The sequence below is a fragment of the Lissotriton helveticus genome, chromosome 7 (assembly GCF_964261635.1).
Source record: "Lissotriton helveticus chromosome 7, aLisHel1.1, whole genome shotgun sequence".
Classification (NCBI taxonomy): domain Eukaryota; kingdom Metazoa; phylum Chordata; class Amphibia; order Caudata; family Salamandridae; genus Lissotriton; species Lissotriton helveticus.
In genome coordinates this window covers 1,196,562,381-1,196,586,981 of record NC_136068.1, presented here as the reverse complement: position 1 = coordinate 1,196,586,981, position 24,601 = coordinate 1,196,562,381, and the positions used below count along the sequence as shown (strand labels likewise).

Below are 24,601 nucleotides of genomic sequence, written 5' to 3'. Positions count from 1 at the left end.
CTCGGATGCTTGATTCCGTTCTGGGAAGGACATGGCTTTTGTAGTTCGGACTGGACTGTTCCCATGGGGCAACAGGGTCAGAGCTGATTTGCATATCGCCACTGTCTAACCCAGGGTGGTGTGGAGTGCAAAAAAACGATGGATTTGGGCCCAGATCTTTTGACTGGGGGAGTGTGTGACATTGATCCACATTCAGTCCATCACTTGTTGTTTTTGCAATTGCCGCCCTAATTATGATGTTGGGCAGATTTTCACCGACAGGCAGTTGGTCTGTCCGACATCTCAGGCAGCAGTCCGAGCGCCTTCTTAATGAGTCCCTATGTTATGTACCTTTATTATCTTACAATACAAATACGTATTAATTTTGTTTGCCAAAATCACTATAAACCTTTTTGGAGACACTCTTGTATACTAAAGGGGTTACATGTACTGTTCCTACTTCAATGTAAACCATTTTGGAGAAGGTGTTGGACAATAAAAGGGTTACACTTATTATTCCCACTCCAATCTAAACCACTTTGGGGAAGGAGTTGCGCCCTAAAGGGGTTACATATACTATTCCCACTCCAATCTAAACCACTTTGAGGAAGCTCTAGTTAGACACTAGAGAGGTTACATTTGCTTTTCCCAGGAGTTACTTTTACTATTCCCACACCGATCTAAAGCATGGGACCCATTAGGATGTAGGGCGGATCACCACCACCCGCATAGCGGTGGCGATCCGCCCTACATCCTAGCCCGCCTGCCACCCATTTCCCACCCTGCCACATTAGTATGCCGGGGGGAAGACCATCCGCCACTTTTCCGCCCGGTCAATGAGTTATCCGGGCGGAAAAGGGTTTCATATGGTGGCGGTGTCTGCTAGACACCGCCATCCATATCAGAATGCAAGCGGGAGGGTGCCTTTCTGTGTCGGCGAAAGGCATGCGGTGTTTGTTTTTGGGGGCCCATTGCGGGCCCCCAGGATGTTGGGGGGTGGCACATGGGGGGTACCTAGGGTACCCCCCAGCAGTGCCTGCCATGTTGTGCATGGAAGTGCACAACATGCCTTCCTGGCATTGTGGCAGGCTGTGCTGAGTGCACCGCCCGCCACAATGCCAGGAATGCAGGATGCGCCCGCCACTGTGGCGGGCGCATCCTAATCGCCCACACGGGACCCCCACCCTTATGGCGGGCGGTCCCAATCACCATCCTAAAGACCCCCCATGTTGGGGAAAGTTTTGGACACCTTCCCCAATTTAAACCATTTGTCGGAGGGACAGTGTTGGACAGTAAAGGGGTCATATTGATCATGCATACGCCATAGTAAAGCATCTTCCAAATTGTGTTTCCAGTCAATAAAATCATTATGTATAACACACTATTACCTAATAAATGTTTCCAAAATAATTAACAGTACCAATTATCATATTAAATAATTATTTCTAATTTATAACCTTAATTTAGTTATACAATACATTCTATATTATAACAAAATAATTGTAAAAACTTAAATTATTACATAAACTCAAACTAGAACTACAAATAATCAAAGTAATAAATGAAAAACATGTAACACTATATATTTCATATAGCATATATCAAGGTTAAGATGTATCTAACATCCAATCATTTATGATTAAACACTTAAATATGTAACTTATCTTGACAAATACCTAATTTATAACACTTAACAATTTTTAACCTAATTAATAATAAAATAAATGTAGTAAACAAATAAAATACAATACATTGTCTATGTTATTCATTTTTAAAGATACATTCTTTTTAAAACACATAAATAACGTAAAGCATTAAAATGACCTATAAAAAATATATTTACACATATATTAAAACCTTACATTATAAAATATAAATCTTACAGATTTAATGCACAATTTATTTAATAAACGTTGTAATTAATATTTATTTCTAAATGTAAACAAAAGATATATTGCAATTGAATTCTAATAAATGAAATATACATATCAGAAATGCAAATTCAAAAATAAGTAATTATTTACAAATACTTCAAATCAAATTTTATAGTAAAAATAAAATATTTTTAAAAAGATCAAATTGAAAATTATAATGTAAATTTTTTTTTAAAAAGACACCTAATTTGGGACGTGGCTTGGAGGGCGAAGATGGCGGTCGCAGCTTAGAGGAGCTCCCGCCGGCCCAGACATAATCTGTTTATTTATCCTGGCCCCCGAGCCCGCTAACTGCCCTACCTGTGTGGAGAGTGTTCCTGGTGGCACCCAGATCTCTCCGGTGTGCCGACTCGCTCCCTCTGCCGCTCCGGTGACCCGAGATCATCCGCAGTGAGGTGCGGCCTGGAGTCCGCGGGCGGAGCCGGGACCTCGATTTTCGGGGTCGGCGGCCGACGGCCGGTGGTCGGGCCGGTCGGGCGATTCCCTGGCCGGGGACAGCGGCACCGGAGCTTGGAGGAACCACTGTGGGGCCCTGTGGAGCGGCCTAGTGCATCGAGGCGACCCCAAGACGGCGTGGAGGCGCTGCGGCCTGTGCGGACCCCGAGCAGCCGGGGCCTCGAGTTTCGCGACCCCGGGCTGGCCCGGGCCCGGATTGCGGTGGGTCGCCGCGGATCACCCCTGGTGTTGGTGGGGCAGTTGCAGTGCCCGGAGACCGCTGGACAAGTGCAGGGGGAGCCCGGAGGGGTGGATCACAGCTGGGGCCCGACTGCCCGGTGGGCTAGACTTTGCTGGTGGAGTGAGCCCTGAGGCGCGCTTCCCTTTGCCTGGACCCGGGGCCGCCTGGAACCGGTAGCGCGACCGGGGACATTCCTACTGGATTCTGCTTCGGGCCCTGGGGACATCGGAGGGGGACTGCGGCCTGCCTGGCCCTGGAGACGCCGGGGCCTCGAGTTTAGCGATCCCCGCCCGGCTACATCTTCATTGACTCCTGGACAAGGAAGCGAGCACTGTGCAGCCAGGGGTGCTGGAGGGTCGAGCGCCACTTCAGGATTGGAGAGCTGGGACTGATATAGCTGTGCTAGATGGAGCGGTGGCTCGGCGATATATAGTGCTGTCCGGTGGGGCCCATATCCGTGCCTGGAGAGACGCACCTGCTGCCCTGGTGGCGACCGGGAGCCGATCCGAAGATAGCCCACGACGAATTGTGAGTGCCCCCTCCTCCCCCCCTCCACGCTAGTGTGCCTGCTTGTAAGGCGCAGTGCAGAGACTTGTGGCCCGAGGGGTGGTCGGCGCTATTCAGCTGAAGGAGCCAGGTGCCTGCCCTGCATATGCTGCACTGGGACCCGAGCGGGGTCCGGGGGGGCCTGGAGGACCGGCGTGGCTTGGCTTCCCGGTGATTCGGGACTATACTGTGCGCGCCCTGGTTCGCAGGTCTTGGTGGGGGTCCGGACCTAGACCTTGGAGACCCTGAGCAAGAGAGGCGACAGATCTATTTTGCACTTCTGGTGGGGACAGACGTATTCTGCCGGGGCTTGCCGCCCGGAGCCTAGCTGTGGTGCACAGTATCTGGGGGTGCTCGCTGGGGACGGCTTCCAGGCTTTGACTGTGGTCACCTTTGGCCCCCCGAGTAGACTCTACTGTTGGATTGCAGTGGGGGAAGGGCCTACCGTGGGCGCGGAGCAGTCCGCTCAATTCCTGCTCACCATGACGAGAGGAGGGGGTGGCACTGGTTCCACCAAGCAAGGACCGATCGATAAATTCACTGGACCCAGTGGGGGATCCGGGGCCTCAGGGGGCGGCCAGGGCACGGGTCCTGATAACGCGGCCCTGATGGCCGCCATTACACAATCCAGGGACACGCTGGATGCCAAGATAGGTGCGGTTGGAGCCGATGTCATGCTACTGCGTCAGGACCTCCGTAATGCTGTTGCTCGCATCACAGAAACCGAAACCCGGATTACAGGGATGGAAGATGATGTAGTTACCCTGAAGAAGAAGGTGGAGGACATGGCCAGGATCCAAAAGGGGCTGGCACTCCGCGTCGAGGATGCGGAAGGGCGAGCGCGCAGGAACAATCTGCGCTTCGTGGGCTTTCCAGAGGACTGCGAGAAGGGGCCCATGGATGCGTTCCTGACGCACTGGCTGGAGAGCTGGCTTCCCCCGGACGTCCTGTCGCGCTGCTTTGTAGTGGAGCGCGCCCATAGGGCCCTGATGCAGAAACCGCCGGTGGGAGAGAGGCCACGTCCGGTCATCGCTAAAATCCTCAACTTCCACGACAGAGACACTATACTCCGGGAAGCGAGGGCCAAGGAGACTTTGCTGTTCGACGGTCACAGGATTATGATTTTCCCAGACTATACTAAGCTGGTGCAGCAGCAACGCCGATCCTTCCAGGATGCGAAGGCCAAATTGCGTGGTCTGAAAATTCAATATTCGCTGTTGTACCCGGCTCGTCTCCGAGTTGTCTTTCAATCCAAGACCCACTTTTTTGATACCCCAGAGGCAGTGTTTAGCTGGACTGATGAGACGGTCAGGATCCGACCGAATGCCCAGCCGGGCTTGAACCCCGGATCTTCGCGTGGGTCGTCGCAGGAGAGGAGCGGTTCTTCCATCAGGGGTAAAAGACACAGGAAATCTCGTTCACGGCGACGCTCCCGATCCGGGGGTGGCCCTCTGGATGGTGCACAGTCTGACACTACTCAATCCGAGACTGGAAATTGACGGCCGTGGAACCTCTTTCTTGCTTCCCTGGCAACTCTTTGTCACTGGTCTCTGCAGGTGGCCCTGAGTGGTTGCCACACTGATCGATTGCCTGGCACCTGGTGTGGTGAGATCTGGGACATGGCTTGACACAGGAGGGGCGTTATGAGTGTTGTAGGACCGCCTCGCTCCGTTTGAGCGGTGGGACACATGTGGTTCGATGGGGCTCGGGGTACTGACCCATGGGTGGCCTAGTCCTCTCACGTTCGAGGGGGGGCCCTAAGGGGAGGTACTGTTAGTTGGGGAGAGTAGTGGGATCCATTGGTATGGGTGGCTTTGGGCGCTCTGTTTTGGGCCTGAAGCTCCTCATGCCGCGACAGATACTTCAGTGTTCCATGAGGTATAGGGGTGGGGGAGGGGGGATAGGCGGAGGTTGGGTAGTTGGGGGGGTTGTGTTGGTGGGCAGGGAGGGGGGGTAAGGGGTGGTTTGACGGGGATGCACGTGATTTTTGCTGCAATGATTTACGTAGTACAGGGCGCTTGGGCTGGGTCCTGGGGTTTTCAGAGACTTTCCCATCGAGACTATGGGTGATTTCCCGGAGACGGCGCCTGCTAGTGGCTCCATGCGAATCCTAAGTTGTAATGTCAGGGGAATGCTGGACAAAATTAAGCGTGGGGCAGTGCTGCGCTGGGGTAAGAGGGACTCAGTGGATGTCATGCTATTACAGGAGACACACATGTTGGGGACGAAGGTACTGAGTTTACAACGGTTTGGATATACCCAGGTGTTCCATGCAGGTTTTACCAGGGGATCGAGGGGGGTAGCCATCCTCATTCATCGACGACTGTCATATACTCATGAGCGTCATTGGCTCGATCCCCAGGGTCGATATGTGTTTGTTAAGGGTATGATTGGTGCGGAGCCCGTGGTGTTTGGCAGTGTGTATGCTCCCCCACCTCTACAATGGTCCCTGGCAGAGCGCCTGTTTGAATTGTGGGCCGAGATCCCGGATTGCTTGGTTGTGATAGGTGGCGACTGGAACGATGTGGTGGATGTGGGCCTGGACAGAAAGAGATTACAAGGAGCCGCAGTGGCAACCTCCCCTACACGTCTGAAGGCAATGATTGATGGGTTGGGCTGGGTGGACGTCTGGAGGCATTTGCATGTCAGGACGCGTGAATACACGTATGTGTCTGCTGTGCATGGCTCCTTCTCCCGGCTGGACTGTGTGTTTGTACCAGGGGCCTTCCTCGATAGGGTGAAGCAGGCCGCGATTCAGCCTCGAGGGCTGTCTGACCACTCCCCGGTCGCGGTACGGATCGGGCTGCGCAAGTCGCACCAGCCGTTCCGGTGGCGGATGTCCTCGTGGCATCTCCAGCAGGCAGATTATACGACATACATGCGCGGAGCGATTGCCCAATACTGGCAGGAGAACTTGACAGAGGGAGTGGATAGTGTGACGGTCTGGGAGGCCATGAAGCCCACGCTGAGGGGCGTGGATATCGCCTGGTGTGCTGCTGCCCGTCGAAAACGCCAAGAGGCCACGGTGGCAGCTGCGGCTAAGGTGGGAGTACTGGAGAATTGGTGTCGGGAGGACGATGGCGATGTAGCGCTAAGACTGCTCCTGCAGGCGCAGCACTCCTACGCCTCGGTCCTACTGGACGAGGCTCGACAAGCCTGGCTGGCCACGCGGAGCAGGGTTTACCAATGGGGCGACAAGTCCTGCACCATGCTCCACCGGTTGTGTCAACAAACTCTACAGCCGATTACTCTGCCGGGCCTCACGGACGGAGAGGGGATTGCTATGACAGATCCTGCTGCCCTTGCGGCGAGCTTCGCTGGCTACTATGCGGTACAATACGCCCCAAGGGACGGTCTCCCACCAGAGGCGATTGACAAGTTCATAGCTGACCTTCCCCCCGTGCGATATCGGATGAAGCCAGGACGGCCCTAGACCTTCCCTTGACAGCGGAGGAACTGGGTGATGCACTGGGACAACTTAACACTGGTAAGGCGCCCGGACCGAGTGGATTTCCCAGTGAATTCTACAAGAAATTTCACTTGCAGCTGGGACCGCACTATCGGCGGGCTTTGGAAGCAGCGCGGGAGTGTGGTAGCTTGCCGGTGGACTGGCGTCAGGCTGAGATCGTAGTCTTCCAGAAACCGGGCAGGCCTCCCGACAGACACGAGTCGTGTCGCCCCATATCTCTAATTAATTTTGAAGCCAAATTGTTGGCTAAAGCGTTGGCGAATCGTCTCCTCCCATATATAGTGGACTTGGTCCACCCGGATCAGGCGGGCTTTATGCCGGGTAGAGCGACAAGACACAATATCAGACGTGCACAGGTGGCGGTGGACGCGATGGGGGCGACTGGGGAGCGGGCGGCGCTCCTGCTTGCGGATATTGACAGAGCGTTCGACTCTGTCAGTTGGACTTACCTCTTCGCTCTTTTACCGCGCCTCAATCTGGGTCCGGTTTTTGTCTCATACGTCAGACTTCTATACACGGACATCACCGCCTCGGTGCGTATTTCAGGAGCCATATCGGAGAGATTTCCGGTTGCTAGGGGGACCCGGCAGGGGTGCCCCCTGTCCCCTTATCTCTTTGCGTTGGTCATGGAGCCACTGGCTGCATGGGTGCGCATTGATGCACAGCTTCGTGGCTTTGTATGGGGAGCGGGACTCTCAGACAGGATCGCGCTATATGCGGATGATGTCCTTTTCTTTTTGACGGTCCTTAATCGTTCAGGCCCTCGAATCTTGGAAATACTGCGCATTTTTGGTGACGTTTCGGGACTCTTCCTCAACCCGCGCAAATCGACTCTTTGGGTACTGGGGGGAAGGTCCGAGGTATCTCCTTGGGCCTCGGCTCTACAAGTGGCGATCGGTGGACTGAAATATCTGGGAGTTTTCCTGTCGGAGTCTGCTGCAATTGCATGGGAGCGTAACATACAACCGGTGTGGGACAAGGTTCAATCAGACGTCAAAACTTGGTCGCGCATGCCTCTTAATATTTATGGCAGGTCTGCAATTTTCAAGATGGTCGCCCTTCCTAGACTATTATACCAACTGCAAAACCATCCACACAGGGTGGACCCGCAGTGGTTCCGTCGTGTGAATTCACTGCTAGGTCGATTTTTATGGGCCGGGGGCGCTTCCAGAGTGGCGCTGCGGACTTGTTTTTTGTCCACGTACTGTGGAGGTCTCGCAACGTCGGACATCTTATCCTACTACCAAGCCTCCCATTTGTTGGTTCTGAACGAGTGGTGGTACGGTGGACATGGCGATCCGGCATACGCCCTAGAGCATTTTCTGATGGGGGACGCCACGCTGCATACACTCTTGTATTCGGCCGGGCAGTGGAAACAACTGCCGCAGGCTACTCAGGTAGTCTTCCTGATTTGGAGACAAGTACTGCGCCGCATGGGCTGGTGGGGTCGGCTGACGGCCGAAACTCCACTTTGGAATAACGGACTGCTCCCTGCGCTGGCCTCGTTGCAGGGGTTTGGTGGCTGGGACTCCATAGGGATCTCGTCACTTGGCCATGTCCTTACCGGGACTACCCTCAAATCCTTTCAAGCTCTCAGCACTGAATTTGATATGCCCAAGACCCAATTTTTTAAATACCTACAGCTCCGTCATGCTCTTGCGCCGAGCCTGGTAGGGCTGGACCGGCTTCCAGAGTTTAGCCCCGTGGAAGCTAAGCTTTTCATGTGAGATCTGGGGGATAAAAAAGTCTCCAAAATTTACCAAACGCTGGTCACTCATTGCCACTCTTCCCTTATGTTGTTGAAGGCCTCCTGGGAGATGGATGTCGGTCCGTTGGATGAAGATGACTGGAGGGAGGCACTAGAGTCCCCCCGTGGGGCGGCAATAGCTGTGAGACTACGGTTCATACAGTACAAGTACCTGCATTGGGTCTATTACACCAGAGAGAGACTGTGGAAGGCTGGCCTTATTGCTACCCCAGACTGCCTGCGTTGCGGGACTGAGAGAGGCACATTGGTGCATACTGTGTGGTCGTGTGTGGGCCTAGCCCGGTTCTGGAATGGGGTATGGAACTGCTTATCGGAGGTGCTGGGGTGGGATCTTCCTCGTACGCCCAGATTGGGTCTTCTTCATATCCTAGATCAAGTAGGTGGTAACATCTATAAGCGTCATCTCCTTCTGCTGGGCCTCGTCGTGGCCAAGCGGGATTTGGCGAGGGCTTGGAAGAGCGACCGCGCTCCCCCGCTTGGCGCCTGGAGGGCAGGCTTGGATTTCCTCATGGGGTTGGAATTGCCAGTGTTTGAGGCCAGGGGCTGCCCCCGAAAACATTATAAGATCTGGAAGCGGTGGGCAGATTACAGGGACCTGACCTTGGAGCCTCCCATTGACATGGATGATGGACTGCCTACCGATAGAGACCTCGGGGCCTAGGTGGCTCCAAGATGCCTATTTTTGCTTTAATCTGTATACTGCAGCTGATAGTGATCACGTGCACTGGGCTATGGCGGGATAAGGGGTGGGTAGTGGGGGATTTTGGGGTTGTTGGGTGGGACAGGGGTGCGGGAGGGGGCCAGTTAAACGTTTAAGCTATGCATGCACTCTATTGTACGTAGACCACTGACGTGCTCTCCTGATTTTGGAGAACTGTACATATGATCTGCTTAAACTTCTAATAAACACGGTTGTGAAAAAAAAAAGACACCTAATTTACATAAATATTAAAACATTCTGTATATGTAACAAAATCACATATACCTTAATTATAAACATTAAAAAAATTATAAATAAATAATTTTGTACATTTTTTAAATTTACTAAAAAAAGTTACAAAACATGCTAACACAACAATTGACATACAACTAAAAAACAAACACATTACAAACAAAGTATAAATTAACCTATAAAAATAATAAAAACAATATTTTTTACAACAATATTAAAAACAACACTTAAATTATATTCTTCCCTTCGATATTTCTGTCAATAATACTTTTAACATCTCAATATTCTTGATTTGATATTTATGCATCACAATATTTTTCATTCACTATGTTTTCCAAACACCGATTAGGAAGTCATTCAACCATTATCAACATATCTTAATTGAGATGCTATAGTTTATTAGAAAGGTCAGAAACACTTGGAGTTGGGGTTAAGGTTTCAATAAGAAGCTCATTTTGGATAATCATTGATTCTCTAGAAAATTCACAGGTGTGTGTAGAATTTGTTTTGAATTAGTCAGATAGGTTTAAAAAATATGCTTACATAAAATTATCCTACATCGCTCCTTAAAATGTATGTTTAATGATTTTCAGTTATTTCTTGAAAATCTCTGCCTTGATTTGTATACATAATTATTTTCTGAAAATCCCAGTGCTGCTCTTTATGCATCAGTAAGAGAGTATCTTATAACGAGTGGCCAGGTATACAGTACAAAAGTGCTCTCAAAAAATCTAAAGTAATTTAACTAAAGCATACTAAATAATCGTATTATGGTTTGGTAAGGGATAATTTTTGAATGTATGTAGTCGTACTTGATATAAATTATTAACGCTGCAACATTTCCTCAATAAAATGACACTACATTTCAAGAGAAATCTAAAGGATTTATATTTGGAGTGATATTCAAGATCTCTGCGGCCTCTGCTCTCTGATCAGACTACATGCAAGTTGGTGCACAGTAGGAAACAGTCTAGCATTAGTACTAAGTCATAGTAATTCCACATCTTTTTTGAATCTCTTGTCCTCCCAAAGTCTGCAGACTCGGCTGAGTTACGAAAAATCTGGATCGAATATTTATGGAAATCGATGCAGCTTCCATTCCCTGGCAGAAAGAATTCTTCTTGTACTTGGTAAGCCCAGTTTGGAAATATAATGATTTTTTTTATTTTTTATTTGTGGACACACTGATGCATTCTGACATGGTCACCCTTAAATAGACAAGTTACCCTTTGATACCCATATGCTGTATGGATGATACCTTATGTGGTCTGCACCTCGTTTGAACGTATTTATCCCCAAATATATCATATTTGAATGCTTTAGGGAAGTGATTCTTAACCTTTTGACTTCTGGGAACCCCCTCTTAATCATTAATGGAACCCGGGGGCCCACACTGAGTCATTACTGGAAGCTGGGGACCCTTGCCTAAGCATTGTTGATGATTTGACCCACAAACAAATACAGAAAAAAACATTTAGCAAACACATACATAAATGGTGACACATTTTATTTAATTCGCAAACACATATAAATAAAAAGAAATGCATTTTTTAATTTTAATCGATAGGTTGGAGCTTTTCTAAATTCAATTGAATCCACTCATCGTGGACACACCTGTTTGATGCACCTGTACTGCCCTCACAAATCAATCTGAGGATGCTAATTTAATATTTTAGTTTCTAATTTCTAATTCCTTCACATTTACCATAGGATTTAAAAGGTTCAATTGTATATTTAGCTTCTTTATTTAGATACACTTAAATAAGCTGTTTATATTATTTAATTTTCTACGTAGTCGCAGACCCCCAGAGGCAGGGCCGGACTGGCTACTGGGCAGTTTGGAATGCTGCCGAACTCCTGGAAGATTGTACTGCAGTGGGGGCTGATTTCGTACATGGAGACCTGCGTGTACTTTGAAATAATGAAAACAAAACGAATTTCGTTTTGTACACGCAGGTCCCCATCAACGAAATTAACCCCCAGCTCAGCAGCATTCAAAACTGCCCGGTAGCCAGTCTGGCCCTGCCCAGAGGAGGCTTTGCGGACCCCCCAGGGGTCCCTGGACCACAGGTTTGGAACTACTGCATTAGGCTGTTTAACATTTATAAAAAATTATAATTAAAGTTCATCTAACTTTCTTCAGGTGAGTAAATAACTCTAAGGGACTGATTGCGATGGTGGACGTAATTCTGTCCATCCACCATCGTACCGGGGATGGGGACCTACAGCCCATAAGGTGGCGGTCTCACATATACAATTGCAATGCAGCCGCCACAACAACGGCCTCAAAAGGCATTTTTTCCATTGCAGAGGGTGCTGCTGCCAGCAGCACCCACTGCAATGGAAAAAAGGCAGGTCTTGCTTTTCCCTGCACTACATGGCAGGCACCACGCGGTGCCTGCCACAAGGTGCAAGGAAATGTAGGGGGGTACCTATGGTGCCCCCCCAAGTGCAAAAACAAACTGCTCTTGCACAAGGAAAGCCCGCAACAGGCCCCCTCACCCGCCATGGAAAGGCTGGTGGGGAGCCAGTATTGTAATCTGACCGGAGATGCCACCTAGGCACTGACGGCATGTATTACATGATGAAGGCCTTCGCAGTACCGGCGGGCTTAAGGAGCTCATCAGATACGTTGCAGTCGGTGTTTCTGACCGCCATGGTATCGCCCGCCATCATAATATGGCGGGGGGAAATAGCCTCACGATACAGACAGCCTGGCGGTGGCAGCTACACGGCCATTGTTATGACCCCTAAATCTTTTACTTATCTGAACCTTTATAGCAGGCAGATAATGTTGAAATGGGAAATTCCAAACATCAGATTTTTGTCTGAGTATTGAATGGTCCACAATTCAAATCCCACTTTCCACCAGCTATTTAATTTTGATTGCAGTGTAATTTCTGTCCCTTTTTCAACAGTTGCAAATTAACACTTGGCAGCTGACACCTTTCTCCTTCATTGCTATTCTATGGCACATTTCACAATGAATAGAGACACATGTTGCTATTTTACTTGAAATTTGTCATTCATGCCAATGTATTAATATAAAATAACACACAGTTCTATGTATTGGGTGACAATTCTACTTAAATGCAAGACTCAAATTATGCTTCGTAGAAAATATTATATTCCAATCATCTTTATAAAGGTTTATTGTTAGATCGTTGTTTCAGTCCAAGAAAGGCTCTTCCATTGATCTTAGAGGTTTAATATTGTGTAGAGCATAGGGACTTTGGTTCAATTGCAAAAAACATGAATTGTATTAATCATGTCTGTCCAGAAAAGTGTATTTTAAGAGTTTAGAGAGAAGAGCATATTTTGTTCACTTTGACTACAGCAGATACATTTTTTTCTATGATGTGACCAAAGATTAACGATGAATCACTGATAGATATCTGGTGCACTTAACATATCCATATGTAACTATCATTTCCCCAATATTAAGCACCCAGAAACTGCTACTTATGTCTCTCATGTAACCAGCAACCACCACCTGCCTCATAATATGGCGGTGGAAAATGGCCTCATGATACCGACAGCCTGTCGGTGGCAGCTACACCGCCATCGTTATGACCCCCTAAATCTTTTACTTTTCTGAACCTTTTTAGCAGGCAGATGATGTTGAAATAGGAAATTCCAAACATCAGATTTTTGTCTGAGTGTTGAATGGTCCACAATACAAATTCCACTTTCCACCAGCTATTTAATTTTGATTGCAGTGTAATTTCTGTCCTTTTTTCAACAGTTGCAAATTAACACTTGGCACCTGACACCTTTCTCCTTCATTGCTATTCTATGGCACATTTCACATTGAATAGAGACACATGTTGCTATTTTACTTGAAATGTGTCATTCATGCCAATGTAGTAATATAAAATAACGCACAGTTGTATGTATTTGGTGACAATTCTACTTAAATGCAAGACTCAAATTATGCTTCGTAGAAAATAGTATATTCCAATCATCATCATAAAGGTTTATTGTTAGATCGTTGTTTCAATCCCAGAAAAGCTCTTCCATTGATCTTAGAGGTTTAATGTTGTGTAGAGCGTAGGGACTTTGGTTTAATTCCAAAACACACTAATTGTATTAAACATGTATGTCCAGAAAAGTGTATTTTAAGGGTTTAGAGAGAAGAGCATGTTTTGTTCACTTTGACTACAGCGGATATATGTTTTTCTTTGATGTGCCCAAAGATTAACGATGAATCACTGTTAGATATCTGGTGCACTTAACAGATCCAGGTGTAGCTATCATTTCCACAATATTAAGCACCCAGAAACTGCTACTTATGTCTCTCATGTAACCAGCAACCACCTCCATGGCACCCTCAATCACCCCTTTTGGCATTGGTAAAATGAAGAACTTCAGTAACTCCAGAAGGATTGATTTAAATTCTTTGGTCAACAATAACACACACATTATTATTGGACAACATCATCATTTGCACAATGTCTTAATTAAATTTAATTTTTTTCTCCACACACCTCCTTCAGTGTTACTATACATCAACAATTTATTGTGTAAATACTACTTGTGAGTGAAAGTGCAAAGAACTTTAAAACCACAATCACACTTTCCTCATATATTCAAATAAATGGATGACCCAATGCGTATTTTCAAGCCAGGTCCGTCAAGAGATAGTCCACTTTCATTGTAGCCATCGTCTAATGTTAAAATGTGGAACATCCAATGGGCCGGCATTCCATACATAAATTGTTCTTTTCAACTTTCAGCGTGGACTCCTCTTAATATATAGTTGACATGTTTCGGCCAATCTGTTTTATGACCACTTCAGATCTGAACAAGGGAGTGTGAAGCCACTAATCTTTTTCCAAACAGTATTCTCTCAGCACTTGGAACACCATTCTCAAACATTTGCAAGTCTAATGCAACACTCTCAAGTTTCCCAGTTCCATTAGTATGTAACTCCTGCAGGTTGCTTTTCTTTGCATTCTAGGATTTGTAGTCCTGTTGATCGCATTAAAATAATGAAAATGTTGTTTGGAGAAGGATTAGTGGGTTCACATTCCCTTGTACAGTCCTTAAGAGGCCATAAAACAGATTGGCCAAAACATTTCGACTACATATTAAGAGGAGTCCACATTAACAGTTGAAAATAACAATTGACATATGGACTGCTACCCTAATCACATTGGGTTAGGGGACGGCGGATTGTGCTGAGGCCCAGGAAAAGGGCCGCAGCACAAACCGGCGTGTAAAGGCGCACATCCTGCACCTCCACGAACCGTGTGCATTGTACCATGTGGTGCATGGCACAGTACATGGAAGTGCGTGGGCACACTACATGTGCCCCATGGGCCTCTTTACAGTGGCCCAGGATGGAATGGAGCCCTGTTTGGGGGCCCCAAAATCCATTTCCATTAGCCTTTTCATGCCCGTCTTTCTGGCATGAAAAGGCTGTTGGAAAGGGATTTCCAAGTGTCCACAAATGTCCGCCTCCATTCAGGGCTGTGATTCCGACCGCCGCCCCTTCGGGATCTGAGATCCATTCAGATGCGGCGGTCTGGACTCCGCCTGCTGTGGATCCGACCACTAGCATTGAAATGTGGCGGTTGGACCTCCTCCAATGGGCTGTTGGTGCGTGATCCGACTGCCACCAAATCAGGCACTATTTTCTTTATTCAAGTCTTATAAATATTTGCAACGTTGCAGTATTTATCTGGATGTTTTCCTCATTTCACAAAAGTGAGTAGTGCTGATCTGTGCACTGTGTTGGTTTCTCATAGTTGTGCTCATGTGACTTTGTGTTATTTGTAAGGCATGACCTTCCCAGTTTGGAACAAAGGGCAGAAGCTGATGAACTCAACAAGTCAGACTCCAGGAACGAGCTGGATGACTCTACGTATGACCAGCTCTCCTCAAGTTCTGATGCTTTAGTAGAAGGTAAGATAAAATACACACCCACTGCACCATAATATGTGGGATTTTCTCATTCCGTAGAATACTGAGCATTTGTCTTCCATAGTATGGACATCTCCATTCCTGTGATCTTACAGAATCTTGTGAAACCATATCTCCCATCACTAAGAGGCCAGGAGATCGCATTTGTGGTCGGGGTTCTCACAGGATCCCTACACAAACAAAAGGTGAAGTGTTCTTTTGTGCTGTGGCAACCTTTCGGTGTAGTGAATTGGAGCCTTCCTCTGGTACCATGAAAATAATAAAAGCAGATGGAGACTGACAATCACAATATTGAGTAATGTACAAACAAATACATGTGAGAAGTGTCTCATATCATCATATGCTAATACAGATTATTAGATCATTGGCATACTGGGAACTCCACAGAAGACAATCGAGGACTCAGGGTCAGTAGAGGGTGGCATAAGCCAGCGGGTCCAATGTTCCCATGTTTCTCTTTTGTTTTCTCCATTTTTCATTTTGAGTGAACATTCTATCTTCTATGAGTGGAATGTTCTAATTGCTTACAGCCCTTCTTCCTCAGGCTACACCGGTTGTTAAAGGCCCTGCCCTTAATAAAAGGCCCTCACTGACCTTTAACCACCACTATAGCCCTCAGCAGAAGGCTAATACATTATAACATAGCCTTATTGCCCACCGTAGAGGGCTATACTGGGCATTACTGGCCTGCTCCAGCATTAAACAAGCCAACAGCTTTTAACATGGGTGCAGGACTGCCGTGACTGGTATAGTCTGCTAAGGCTGCCTAAAAGGCTTTTAGAATAATCTGCCCCATGAGGGCAGAATGTCCTGATTAATAAGCATATAGGCCTCTCTGAGACTGAGGGGGTTGAAGCCACCCGTGGCTCTGAAGCCTTTGTTTTACAGCTATTGCTGAGAATGTTTGACAGTTATTAGCACATTGAAATGTTGGGAGCTCCATTGAAAACAATGGAGTGCTCCAGGCTTCTAATGACTGGTAGAAGTCCGGAGCTTAACTTTCCAATGTTGTCGTTCACCATACGGAGCCCGACAAGATTTCAGTCCCTTTGAGATCCGTGAGGCCTTTGTTGTATTTGTTAGAACATTCTGCCTTTGGTGGGCGAATGTTCTAATAGCCTTATAGCCCTCCGTAGCTGGGCTATACCGGCATTAAAGTCCTGGTCGCTTGTTAAAGGCCAGAGCCGAACGCTGGAGTGAACCTTTCATGGCCAGTAAATTCAGGTACTGTGGGCTATAAGGCTATAATAGCTGTGCACAGGGCCATGGCTGTTAACTATTGGACACACAGAGCAACAGGTGTGAACGGAGGCTGAAGCCAATCTCTGATTCTCCTTGGGCACAGCTAAACTGCTTTTCCTCATTCAACCGAGTCAGGGAGAACCAGTAGCTTAGCAGGATTCCCTTCCTTCCTTTCGAGGCTCCATTGACACTGTGAGCTATGGGAGGCTGGAAGGCTCCTGTGTGCCCAATCTAGGGGGTCCATTAGGATGGCGGACGGACAAAGTCTGTCCGCCATCTTGTCGGGGGCAGGTACCGTCCGCCACAAGGGCGGAGGAACCGTGCCCCCAATTAGGAGGCACCCGCCACAGTGGCGGGTGCATCCCGCATTTTTAACATTGCGGCGGACGGTGCTTAAAGCACCGGCCGCCGCAATGTGAAAAATGCTTGTTGTGCGTTTCACAGCACAACATGACAGGCACCGCGCAGTGCCTGCCATGTTGTGCTGTGAAACGCATGGGGGTACCATAGGTACCCCCCATGTGCACCCCCCTTCACCCAAGGGGCCCGCAACGGGCCCCTAAAGCTGGAACAGTATGCCTTTTCGTAGCGGCATTGCTGCCACGGAAAGGCATTCCTCCCAGGCCATCCTAATATGGCTGGCAGTGTCTGATAGACACTGCCACCATATCAGGCCTTTTCCGCCGTGGTCGCCTTGCGACCGCGGTGGAAAAGCAGCGGACGGTCTTCCCCTCCGCCACGGCCCCCCCCCCCGCTATTGTTATATGGCGGGGGAAGAAAGGTGGCGGACGGGCAAGGATGGCGGACGGATCGCCACCGCCTGCATGGCGGTGGCGATCCATCCGCCATCCTAATGGACCCCTAGATGTTTTAGAGAGGCAAGGGAAAAGAGAGAGGCATATGTGAAGTATTAGGACATTGTAATGTTGAGAGCAGCGGTCCTCTATCAGGTTTTCTAGGCCACTGTTGCTCCATTGTCCTGTTGGATATCTCAACTTTTAAATGTTGAAGTATAAGAGTGACAGTCATAACAGCCAGTCTTATTGAAGATTGGTACAGGATACTTACTATTATTCATGTTTTCTGTGAGTAGATAACACCTCTAAATGTACTAAAATAGACTAGTACCATAGGTATATCTGTATGTAACATAATGTCAGTCTTCAAAATTCTTTTAATTGTCAATTTCATATGTGCTTCATTTGAGTCTCAACATGTGAAATTGATTAATGTTCCTTCAATTTTACCATATTATTAATTCTGCCCATATTCAGAAAGCCATTGTGACTGGCATCCGTGCCTACCTCGCTGAAAATCTTGCCATCTCTGTTGGCTTACAGGACACCATCATACTGGAGAAACAAAACGCAAAAAATTAAAAACAAGGCCACAGGCCTTCTCCATTTATTCATCTTGTACCTGGAATGACAGCGCCATATCCATCAGAACTACCCCAACCCTGCTCCAATTTAGGAAAGAGGTGAAGAAACACCTCTTTAAAGAACACTACTTAACCATGCAGTTCTGATCCACCACGACTCCTTGAAGCAGGGTTGCCTCTCCAATCACTCGTTGGCAATATCTTTGCCTTTGACCCTGTACAATGCCTCACAGCTAATCACTGCTTTGTGGCTAGGTTTGCACTATATAAACACCACATGACTACATGCATACAAACATGTATACATGATCATCTTGTGGCATAGATTGGGTGTTTGACATAATCAGAGGTTTGTTTTACATTTATCCAATTTACATTTAATACAATGTAATAACAATATTATGATATTTACTAGCCGAATTGCCTAGAGCAACTCAGTATTAAGCTTTTATTATTGCCTAACTGAGCAGTGCTCATTTTCTTTTAATTTATTCATGTGAGGAGTTTGTCTACTAAGATATCTTGCAGGATAATAATGCCTACAAGAACATGCAGCAGTCTCTCAGTTAGTTTTAGGGTGGTTATAAACTTCCTAAATATCTTCCAGTGAGGCTGGTGTCATACTTTGGAGGGTCTGATTTTTGGACTGCTCTTTTGAGATTAGTTGAAATTGAGCTGATGTAGGGCCGGGTTAAGGTACTGGTTATTCATGTGCATCAATTTGGAAGACCGTAGACTCAGGCAGAATCAAGTTTAATTTCATCTACTTCCAAAAGGTTTTGATTTTTTCAACGATTGATAGTTGGAAGTGGTTTTGCCTAATGCCTGCAGCCTTTCTATATTGCCTACAGAATTTTAACCAGCAGAGCAATATTTTGTCTTTTTCCTAATAACTTTCTATAATTGCATCAAATATGTCTAAGAAAGGCACATTTAGCCTCAGGAGTTCTTTTGCAATTGCAACTTGTGCATGTGTTGATGTTTTATATTCTGGGCTTGGTTACTGCTAGACAAAAACATTCTTGTTTTACCATTTGTCATTGCATCTGTGTTGGAATCTCATCTCCCATTCCTATCCAATTAGCAGCTGGTTGAAGCATGACTCTCTTTGTAACGAGACTAGGAGCAGTGTTGTCTAAAGACATTCCAAGCCCATTGTTCTGGAACATTATGGCCTCCACCCCCTACTAGGGTGCATTTCAAATTCACAACTAAGAAGCCTCCCCAGAGCTTCTAGGCATGCTACATGCTGGCTAATATATTTAACATTTTATAACAGTTGGATCAATATTAGTAATTTGTAATCATACACACGTTGGCTAGAAAAATAGCTCTAATGCATGAGACGGGGATGAGAAAAGCCTCGTTCAGTTTTCCTAAATGCTATGTTTAATTCCCCAGTTAAGGTTTGCTAAATCTTTCACCCTTCTAGGGGCAATAAAATTGTGTGATAACCACTAAAGCACTTAGGTACCTACACTAAGGTATGAAGCACTATATAAATAAAAGTCTATTAAGCAGATATTGGTCTTAACCAGCATTTGTATATGGTTGTACTACCGAGATTATCACCAGCTGCACCACAGGGGTGAACTTGGTATTGTTTTCATTCATACCGGGCTAGGAATGGGTTCAAGGAAGGAGTATGTAGGGGATAGACATAAGGCAGATCTGTCGTTCTCCTCAATCATGGAACGTGGCCGGGAAGGCAGACGTAGAAGTTCCTTTGACAAAAGTTACTGCTTATCAGTAATGTGTTGTCCTTATCTTATGCCTCTTATTTGGTTTCTAAAAAAAGAATCTAGATCATTGGTGACGGTTCAAATAGAGGATTGAATCTTTATGAATGAACAGCTTTCCCTACCACATTGCCAATTAGCTGGTGCTGATGCATAGAAATCACAGGTACAAGACAGATAGGGGTGATTAGCTGTGGTCCTAAACTGGAATTGTAGAGAGCTCTCTGCAACTGAAACCCTGAGGAGTGGGTTCTTCTGGATTAGTCCTGAAGATTGGTGATGCACCGTTACATCGCAACTTTTACAACGGGAGTCTTTTACAACGGAACTATTACAACGCAGGATCCATTACATCGGATGCCATTACAACGCATGGCATTACATAGCAGATGCTATTACAACGCATGACATTACATCGTAAGTATAGGTAAGTATTTTTTTTTTTTTTTTTTTATTAATATTAATTATAATTAAATATATTTATTTATGTTTTTTAATATTATTAATTTATTATTTATTATATTAATTAAAGTAATTTTTAAAATAAGTACAGGTGTACAGGGGTGTTTTTAGGTTTCAGGGTAGGGTTTGGGTTTTGGGGTACAGGGGTGTTTTTAGGTTTCAGGGTAGGGTTTGGGTTTTGGGGTACAGGGGTGTTTTTAGGTTTCAGGGTTTGGGTTTTGGGGTACAGGGGTGTTTTTAGGTTTCAGGGCAGGGTTTGGGTTTTGGGGTACAGGGGTGTTTTTAGGTTTCAGGGCAGGGTTTGGGTTTTGGGGTACAGGGGTGTTTTTAGGTTTCAGGGCAGGGTTTGGGTTTTGGGGTACAGGGGTGTTTTTAGGTTTCAGGGCAAGGTTTGGGTTTTGGGGTACAGGGGTGTTTTTAGGTTTCAGGGCAGGGTTTGGGTTTTGGGGTACAGGGGTGTTTTTAGGTTTCAGGGCAGGGTTTGGGTTTTGGGGTACAGGGGTGTTTTTAGGTTTCAGGGCAGGGTTTGGGTTTTGGGGTACAGGGGTGTTTTTAGGTTTCAGGGTAGGGTTTGGGTTTTGGGGTACAGGGGTGTTTTTAGGTTTCAGGGTAGGGTTTGGGTTTTGGGGTACGGGGTGTTTTTAGGTTAAATTAAATTAATTATATTATATTAATTACATTTCTTAATTAAAATAATTAAATTAAATACATTATTTTAATTAATTTAATTTAATTACAATTAAAAAAATATTTAAATTAAATCAATTTCGTTATATTAATGAAATAAAATTAATTACAATTTTTATTAAAATTAATTTAAATAAATAGATTTAAATTTATTAAATAAAATTAATTACTATTTTAAAATTTATTTTAATTCAATTAATTAAATTAAATTAATTAAATTAACTTAATTACATTTTTTATACTTACCTATACTTACGATGTAATGCCATGCGTTGTAATAGCATCTGCTATGTAATGCCATGCGTTGTAATGGCATCCGATGTAATGGATCCTGCATTGTAAAAATTCCGATGTAACTGAATGCGTTGTAAAAAACCGCGATGTAGTGACACCAATCCCACTGCAGAGCTTGTGTGTGCAGTTGTAAACTGCCATTTCTGCCAGGCAAGTTAAACTACTCACGAGGCCCACAACACCCCTTTCATTACATATAAGTCACCCTAAAATAGGCGTTGGGTAGCCCAATGGGCTGGGTGCAGTGTATTTAAAAGATAGGATGGGCACTTCTGAGTTTTACATGTCCTGGTAGTGAAGTCGGATTTTAAATTGTAAGTCTGAAAATGCCCCTTTTAGAAAGTTGGCTTCTTCTTACTTTAACCATTCCTTGCCTCTGCCAGTCTCTGAATACCCGTCAGGGTTGGGTGCCAGTTGGGCTTTAACGCTCCCACTAGACCAGGTGTCTCCGACCAGTCGATTGCGAGTTAGCTTGTTGACACCTACAGAGTAGCTTACAGCATTAAGTTCATTTTTTTTTTAAAACACAGGGTCACATTTTTCTTTTCAAGTTAAGGAACGGCTGTGTTTATTATCTTAGAGCTGCAGATAGCAGACCCTGATAATGAGCAGTGCTGGAGGCAGATTCATGACCCATGGTCACAGATGTAAAAAACTGAAGCAATGAGGTATTTAACTCTTAAATAAGTACTGAGATCAAAATGAAAAGTTACCTTCATGATTAAGTTAACTCTTCATTTTAACTTTCTCCCATTTCAAAAGTGTGGCATTTTATTTACAAACAACAGGCCTCTTGCTCTCAGTAGTAAGAAGACACTGTGCCATATTTATAACTGAAAAATACAATCCTCTTTTTGAAATGGGAGAAATGTAAAGTAAAGGAAAATATTTCTATAAAACATTAAAGGTCTGATTACAAGTTTGGCGGTGCGGCGCCGGGTCCGCCTTGCCGCCGAACCGTCAAACCTGTGGTCAGGCCACCCGCCAGATTACTAGTATTTGTGTATCTACCGGACTTTTTTTTATGTCCCCATGGCGATGCCTCTGAAAATGGGCACCGCAATGGGAATGCCAAAAACAGTTCATATACTGCATGAACTTAAAAGTCCATGCCCTGCAGGAACTGGGGTGCATGCACACAAGGGGCACTTGGACCCTATGGCCTAGAGGCAATAGTGTCTCCTGTAAGCCCTTTTTGGTTCCTCTCTGTCATGTTTTCAAGGAGGAGGAACCACCATGAAAACCGTGGCGGAGAGGAAACTTGTAATATGCTTGGCGGGACCACACTGGTCCCGCCAAGCATTTTGCTGCCTCTACACTGATGCGGTGGGCAATGGTGGTCTGACCACCCTAATTGTAATTGAGCGGTCAGAAGACCACCACCGCCGTGTCCCCATGAGTCTGGCGGTCCGTGGACCACCAGACTCGTAATCGAGCCCTAAGTCTTAATGTTTTTTTCCTCTTTCAATTAAACCAATTACGTTTTTATGCTTCATGAAGAATTTTCTATTATAAATATGGCACCTTGTCTACAGGCCATTGGGAGCAAGATGCCTTATGTTTGTAGATGTGAATACATTTAAATGATGAGTTTTATGGAATCCATATAAACAAAGTTAACTCTTCAGTTAAATTTTCTACCATTTCAAAGTGTCGCCTTTACACACAGTAGGCATCATACTCCTAGTGACTGGTAGACACAGTGCATATTTATATATGAAAAATACAGTCATTATTTTAAGTGGGAGAAAAATGTTCCATATCATGAAAAATTTTACAGAACATTTTTGGCACTTTAAATTTGTCCATTAAAAAACATAAGACAACACTCTGTCACTGACACACATGGCAGTCCTGTCGTAGTGCCCCCGATTCAAAGTATTTTGTTCAAACCATAGTATCTGGTTCTATGGACATTAGGCTTAAAGTCAATGGAGCTGGGTGTGAGGTTGTTTGGTAACAATGCGCGAGTTGCTTAGCCTTCAGTAGCTCACAATGATTTTCTCTGCTCTGAAGTAACTTTAACTACAGAAAAGATTGGAGACGCCTGCTCTAGACAGTCACACAAATGGTGCTGGGGTGTGACATTCGCATTCTGATGGCCCATCACCTGGCTGATGGGCCTTCTTGAGGTAAATTAGGAGGGAGGAGCTGGCACTTCTTGCACCTGAATAGGGCTATGCCTGTCCCCACACAAAGAGCTGCATACCCCCCTGTAGTGTGTCTGGAACCAGAGCAGGAAAGACAGGGATCTTCAAAGGCCTCTTTGATGTCGCCTGCACTTCAAAGGTATATTTGGGTATAAGACCTGACACCACCAAATGAGAACTCTACTGGAACCAAGGATATTCTGCCTGGATGAAGAGCTTCTGTGTTGTTGAAGGGATGGCCGCTTTTCTACCTGCTCTGCTGTGTTGGCCTGCTGCCTGCTTCTTTTTTGTAAGGGTGGGCAGAGCAGGCGTAGTGCCTCTATGCGAAGTTCCACAGAGTTGGAAAACAACTCAGTGGAACTTCGCTCCACACTCTCCCCCTCCCAAAGTATTTATAATGTTTTAAAAAAGACACTTATCTGCAGTGGCTGCCTTGCCATGGCCACTCTCCTTCCTCGTCCTCGTCCTGCGCATGCTTATCTGCAAGACGTACAACGTGGAGGTTATCAGAGCAGAAATACAACGAGGAGGAGGAAGGAGAGCGGCCATGGAATGAAGGAGGCAGCCACAGCAGGTAAGAGCCTTTTGTATTACTTTATTATTACTTTGGGAGGGTGGAGGGGCCAGCTAACTGTGCTCCGTCACAGATTCATAGTTTTGCCTAAACTCTGCGTTTGCAACAGGACGTGGAGTATGCAGAACTACATAAACTACGCAGGTGGAGCGTAGTTACCCGCCTGGCTTACTTTTTTGCCTGGGAGTGAGAAGGACTGGACCTGTTCTCTACATCCTTGAACCCAAGATTGCCCAAGGCCTTGTTGGCTTGCCTTCTGTTTTCTGAAGTCTCAGGGACACCAAAGACTTCTTGCAACTCTGATGGTGCTGCTGAACTCTGTCATCTGTGAGTCCTACCGTTGCCTGAGGTGCCTACTCTCCAGGCTTGTGCCTCAGAAGTGTATTCTGCAGCTGTTTTAATGCAAAAACCAGCGCCTTGACCCGGTTGCGGTAGAAAAACCAGCACATTGCCCTCTGACGCCAACGCAGTGCTGATTCGACAATGACGAGGGTCCCTACTGCGAGGTTTAACGATGACACAGCGCCGATCCTTTGACATCATCTGTGCAGCCCAGCGATGATGCTCTGTGCGGCTCAACAACAACTCATTGCCTATATCTCAATGGAGTTTGACAGCGATGCAGTGACCCAACTGTGGAAAAGATCAATGCATTGTACTCTCAACATCTATGCTGTGCTCCATACAAGATACTTTTTCTGTGTGGGCTCTGTAGACGGCCTGTCCTCTACCATAGTCAGCCCAAACTTTGGATTTGCACCGGTCTCTTGTCACCGCAAGTAAACATTTGCTCGCTAGCATATCCTTATCGCCCGGGGAAGAT

The 24,601-nt window shown here is 46.1% G+C and overlaps 1 protein-coding gene across 9 annotated transcripts in view; it reads left to right on the top strand.

Annotated features, from left to right (window-relative positions):
* The window catches only part of LOC144770105 (uncharacterized), a 139,886-nt gene that overhangs the window by 72,971 nt on the left and 42,314 nt on the right, over positions 1-24,601 (top strand). For all 9 annotated transcript variants that reach the window (XM_078654372.1, XM_078654369.1, XM_078654367.1 and 6 more), the window contains exons 5-6: positions 10,357-10,454; positions 15,107-15,231. In XM_078654372.1, the coding sequence (XP_078510498.1) occupies positions 10,357-10,454; positions 15,107-15,231 (223 nt within the window). The remainder of the gene's footprint in view (positions 1-10,356; positions 10,455-15,106; positions 15,232-24,601) is intronic.